Source organism: Chrysochloris asiatica, unplaced genomic scaffold (genome assembly GCF_000296735.1).
Source record: "Chrysochloris asiatica unplaced genomic scaffold, ChrAsi1.0 scaffold00207, whole genome shotgun sequence".
Classification (NCBI taxonomy): Eukaryota; Metazoa; Chordata; class Mammalia; order Afrosoricida; family Chrysochloridae; genus Chrysochloris; species Chrysochloris asiatica.
The window spans coordinates 1,687,488-1,693,487 of NW_006408725.1; the positions used below are offsets into that span (position 1 = coordinate 1,687,488).

The window sequence follows — 6,000 nt, forward strand, 5'->3', positions numbered from 1 at the left end:
GCCACAGAGCTAAGACTCATAGAAACAGAAGGTTTGGGTGAGTCCAGCTTCCCTTAACACTACAAGACCAGAGCTCCTTCCATCACTCTGCAGCTTTGCCTCACTAAAAAATTCCAAGCCTGACTTATTCCACATGGTCATTGGCACGCCACACTCTGAGTCAGACAACCGTCTGTCAGAAGGGATTTTAGACAATTAAATCCTGTCACCAGAGGCAGAGGGGCCCAGTGAAGAGGCCCCAACAAAAGTCCAAGCAACTGATCAAAGCAGCCCTCGCTTGTGTGACCTCTCTTCCCATGATAGTAACCATGCTGGCTCCATCTTTCCAGGGATCCTATCAATCCCACTCTCTCTCAGGGTGAAGAACTTCCTGGAGACCTGCACTATGGCCTTGGATCTGCTGACAGAAAATCACCTGTGGTTCCGAGCTCATACTGGGTAGAGGCAGCCGCAGTTTGTCCATTTATAAATTGACTTCTAGAGTTGTTCTGAGCATTACCCAAGATAATGCACAGAAAGCACTTAGCATGATGTCTGCTCAGGGTAAGTGCTCCACAAATTGTAGCCATTTTTTAAATTTCTCAGAGGATTCCTTTCTAGCCTGGTTCCTTCCACCGTTACTTAGTATCTTTTTCTTCAGGCTCATAATTATTCTGTCTGCTAACTGAGTGAATGTCAAGGTTTTATGCCTTACCCATTCTCCCAATCCACTAAGTGTCTGCTGGAACCCCACTAGAATGTTGCTCACAGATACATGTTAACTGGAAGGGCCTGCTTCCTGGACCTGTCTCCCCCAGGAGCCTGAGTCTACCCAGTTTTCCAAGAATAATCAGGCCCTTAACAACAACAACCTGTCTTGTCCTGTCTCTGGATGGTGCAAACATTGAACACACTCAGTTGCTAATGGAAAGCTTAGAGGTTTGGGCCCAAAGTACTGATGATCTACTTCCCCATAGGGTTTTAAACTCAACCGTTTAAAACCCTATGGAACATAGTTCTCGTCTGAAACACAAGAGGTTGCTATGAATTGGAGTTGATTTGATGGCAGCTGGGGCTTTGGCTTGTCCTGTGGAAGGACTAGACAGCTCTCAACCAGATACAGTGAACTCTCCCCTTCCTTCCACTCTCAGAGCAGATTAATGGTGAGTCACAAAATGGAAGGCCCAATAACCTAACAATCACTGGCTACTGGGATGGGCTCCTGACACTGTACTAGGATCTGGCTGGGACAGTCACAGAGCACAGGATAGAGTGGGTTTGACTAATTCTGTGTCATTGACTTGGGCAAAGCTCAGTTAGGGCACCTGTCTCTAAAAGCCTTTAGTAAACTATGCCAGCATTGAACCCATTTTAAATCCAGACTTCATAATAGAGAGCATGTTTAATAGAGACAGCCGAGCAATTTCTTGTGTCTTTGCCTAATTTTCTTTGTCCTCTCTCCCTGACTCCCTTGCCCTAAATTAGTATTTTTCAAACTCTTTATGGAGTGGGGTCAGTTGTTTGATTTTGTTCTCAAATGTTTGCCAACTGATACTTTTATAAAACAATAAAAGTAAGTTACTATAAAACTAAAATGTCATTTGTTTCTATAACAGACCCTGTATAGAATTTCCGAGAAGCAGCTGGTGGGTTTAAACAGACAATCTTGTGGTTAGCAGTCTAGTGCTTATCCTACAGTGCCACAACAGGACTCTCTGACTGCTGTACCTATGGCTATAATCTTATTTGGGAACTGGGTTTTCCTGGTTGTTTTAATGAGGCTGTATCAGCAGCTGTTGACTGCTAGCCTACTGTGTCTGACACACTGTGATTCTCCATGTGCCCTACACATGATCACTTCTGAGCTGTAAAAAAGAGCAGGCTTGGCATAGAAGAGCACACAGATGTGAGGGAAAATAGACCCATATGAGGATTACCTAGGAATCAAGGTAGAGGGCAGAGGGGTGGGGGGGGGGAAGGTGGCACAGCTACAGAAGCTGGAAGCGGCAAGGATCTCCCCCAGAGCAAGCAGACACACCATCTTGCTCTCATGCCAGGGCCCTGAATTCAGACTTCTAGCTTCCTGGACTATGGGAAAATAAATTTCTGTACTTTAAAAGTCACCTATTTGTAATATTTCTGTTATAATAGATAGCATTAGATAACAAAGACAGATGTCAATGCTAAATTACCATAGAATTTTTAAAAATATGTTCTCATTCCATACTTATTTTATAACAGGATGATAAATAATTTACAGAACCATCCCAGTCCCTGGACCAAAACTTAGAGTAGGGCAGCTTCTAAAGGGACAAAAGAACAGAGGAATCTCCCTTGAACACTCCCCAGCCTGGTTGTTTTGATTTTCTTCCATACCACAGCAGCCCTGCTCTGCTCTGAGCATGCATAGTAAAGCTCCTAGTAGGATTTGCTCAGATTTTAAGCACCACTAGTCAGCGTAGTCGGGCTGCGAACCTTAAGGTCAGCGGTTCGAAACTACCAGCCGCTCCGCGGGAGAAAGATGAGGCTTTCTACTCCCGTAAGGATTTACACCCTCGGAAACCCTGTACAGGGTCGCTATGGGTCGGAACCGACTCGACGGCACTTAACAACAACAACAACAAGTCAGCGTAGTGGTTACGAATTTGGCTTCTAACCTCATGGTCAGCAGTTCAAAACTACCAGTTGTTCCATGGGAGAAAGATGAGGCTTTCTGCTCCCGAAAAGATTTACAGCCTCGGAAACCCTATACAGGGTTACCACCAGTCTCCAAAGGTCAAGCAGCCCTCAGGGATGGGCTGTGCTGAGGTGTCCCCAGCTCAAGTGCAGAGCAGTCCCCTTACCATTGCATTCCAGCCCTGTTGATCTCCTCCCACCAGCATTCCGAAGGTTCCCCAAGGCTCTGGGGTGTGGGCATGCATTCATAGTTCCATTGTCGGTCAGAACCTTCCTTCTTGCTGAAGATGCTCCTCACAGCCACCACCACCTGCCCATGGGGACACTGGTAGCTGAAGCCCTGCCGGTTCAGATTCACCCATCCGTCATCACTGTAGTCGCGATACTGCTGGTACGGGTATCCATAGTCACCATACTGGCCCCAGGCCACAGTGACCAGTGGCAGAAGCACCCACAGAATAGTGAGGTCCATGCTGCCTGGCTTCTGGCAAGATATATCAGCCTGGGCTTGCAGGGCTGGCTGTTTTATACAGCTGCCCCTGACATGTGGCCTCCAGATGTGGGTGAGCAGACTCCAACTGCAGTGTGTCATCTCTTAAGCAAAACTTTTGCATGGAGATGTTGGCCACAAGTACATGCAGCTTGTTTTAAGGTGGAATTCTAGGAACATGTAAGGAACATGCAAATTCAAGAAACTCCCCTGGAAGAAGGGCAATTTTGCAGAGAGCATATAAAAGCAAACTGCCTTCATACACCCTTAGAAACCTCCACCTTGGAAAAGGAATTAGGAGCACATCTGTCCCTCACCTCTCACCCCCCCCACCCTAATCTGTCACCTTCCCCACTAGCAAACCCCTCTATTTGTTTCCCAAACCATCCTGCCAGAGCCTTAAATATATCCAGAGAATGATTTCAAAACACTAAAATAACAGAATGAGGAACAGAATCATTTAGATTTCTGCTCGGCTGGATGCCTGGTTTCCTGTAAGTTCTAAGCCCAACATCTTATAATAGTTGAGTGTAAGCATGGGTATACCAGTTTATAGGGTTGCTCTGAGAATTCTTCAGTGCATAATGGAGATGCATGTGGGCCATGGCCAGACAAGTTGGTCATTATCCATACACCTAAGTGTCCTTGGAGCTGCTGAAAATGGACCCAGCCAAGTTTGGAAGTTGTTCTCTGCTCTCTGCTATGCAATGGGGTTTAATCTGCATAACTATACTTTTTACATTTCAGTGCATTTTCTTTCTTGTTGAATTTTCATTTTATTGAGGAATAATTTACAGCTCGTAGAATGTCACCTTTAAAATGTTTAGCATACAATCAACGAAATAGCTCTACAATCGAGACATTCAACAAATCCATCAGTCCCTAAAATCTAGTCATGCCATTTTAGAGTCAAACTTTCACCCCACACCCAGCCCCAGGCTGATCTACTTTCTGTTATGCTTTTTCCAGAATATTAATAAATGGAATCACATGATTTGTAGGTTTTGCATCTTTCTTTCATTCAGCCAAATGTTTTGAGCTTCATCCATGGTATTTGTGTGTATCAGTGGTTCTTTTTTTTTTTTTTTAAATGTTTATTTCTGAGTAGTATTCTATAGTATGGATTCTCCACAGTTTGTCTATCGGCTCACCTGTTGAAGGATATGTGGGTGGTTTCCTGTTTGGGGTAATTATGAAAAAAGACTCCTGTAGACATCAGTTCACATGCTTTTGTGTGAGCACATCTTTATGTCACTTGGGAAAACACTCAGGAATAGGACTACCGGATTAAATTATAAAAGTATCTTTAACTTTTATAAGAAACTACCAGTGTGATTTCCAAAGTGGCTGTACCATTGTGTATCTATACAGAAAATTGCTTTCTTAAAAAAAAAAATCCAATCTAATAGATGTTGTTGTTAAGTGCAGTCGAGTCGATTCTGACCCACAGCAACCCTATATAGGGTTTCTAAGGAGTAGCTGGTGAGCTTGAACCACCGACCTTGCAGTTCAAATGGCTTTGCAATCTGGCGCATTAACCCACAGCGTCACACTAGGACTCCATTCTAATAGATAGATATGTAGTGATATTTCAGTGTGGTTTTGATCTGAATTCCCTTAATGATGAATGATGGTGAGTATCTTTTCATGTGCTTATTTTCCATCCATACCCCTTCTTTAGTAATGTGATTTGTTTAAATCTTTTGAACCCATTGAGAGTCTCTGAAGTACATGTATTTCCATTTGTCATCAGGGTTGTCCTTAAGAAAGTTTCTTAAGATTGTGCTCGTAGACCAACTATATCAGACACTCATATTCAACTTCATAAAATGCAGACTTCCAGACCTGTTCAATCATAAGTTTAGAGGGCATGCCCATAAATCCACACTAAAACAGGAGTCCTTGCATGGTCATGTAGGATAAGCAGTGGACTGGTAATGGCAAGACCTGAGGTTCAAACCCACCAGTCACTCCTTGGAAACCCATACAGAGTGGCTAGGAGTTGGAACTGATTATGATTTTTGTTGTTATGTGCTGCGGAGTCGGTTCTGACTCATAGTGATCCTGTACAGGGTTTTCGAGGCTGTAAATCTTTACAGGAGCAGAAAGCCTCATCTTCCTCCCACGGAACAGCTGGTAGTTTCGAACTGCTGACCGTGAGATTTGCAGCCTGATTTGTAACCACTATACTACCAGAGCAGCCCAGAAATCTACACTAAAATAAAGACATTTTCCAGATGATTCTTATTCACATCAAAGTTTAACAACCATTTTCTTAGAGGAAATAAGCCCTAGTTGTGCTTTGGTTAAGTGATGGGCTTGCAACAGAAAGGGTGATAGTTCAAATCTACTAGCCACTCCACAGGAGACAGATGAGGCTACCTCATTCCCATAAAGATTTACAGTCTCAGAAACCGTAGGGATCAGTTCTACTCTGTCCTGTAGTGTTGCTAAGTGTCAGAATTGACTCCAGTGCACTGAATCTCCTATAGGAATGTGAATGCAGTAAAATCCCACCTCTTGTTCAACCCATATCACATGCAGACTAGACTAAATATCAAGGTAAACCTGAAGGAGAAAATCACATGTAGGAATCAACTACATGTGTGCATGTGTTAGTGGTATGTTGTGTGCATATTTTGAGGGTGGTATATGTTCCTGTATGGGGTGGGTGGGTGTGTATTTTGAGAGTGCAATTTGCTCTAATGATAGTGGTTACTATAGTGAGGAGATGAGGCCCTGGGTCAAACAGGTATATAGACATCTGCTTTGATTTAGTACCATCTTTCTCTCACTAACTGTATCTTCCAGTACTGGCAGCCAGAGCCCTCCAAGCTTAGGGCTACCATTCAGAT

General features: G+C 43.7%; 1 protein-coding gene across 1 annotated transcript in view; it reads right to left on the bottom strand.

Moving 5' to 3' along the window:
- Positions 1 to 3,127, bottom strand: part of DPT (dermatopontin) — a 46,075-nt gene extending 42,948 nt beyond the window's left edge. Inside the window, exon 1 of the mRNA XM_006872628.1 lies at positions 2,823 to 3,127. Coding sequence (XP_006872690.1) covers positions 2,823 to 3,127 — 305 coding nt within the window. The remainder of the gene's footprint in view (positions 1 to 2,822) is intronic.
- Between the last annotated feature and the right edge of the window lie 2,873 nt (positions 3,128 to 6,000).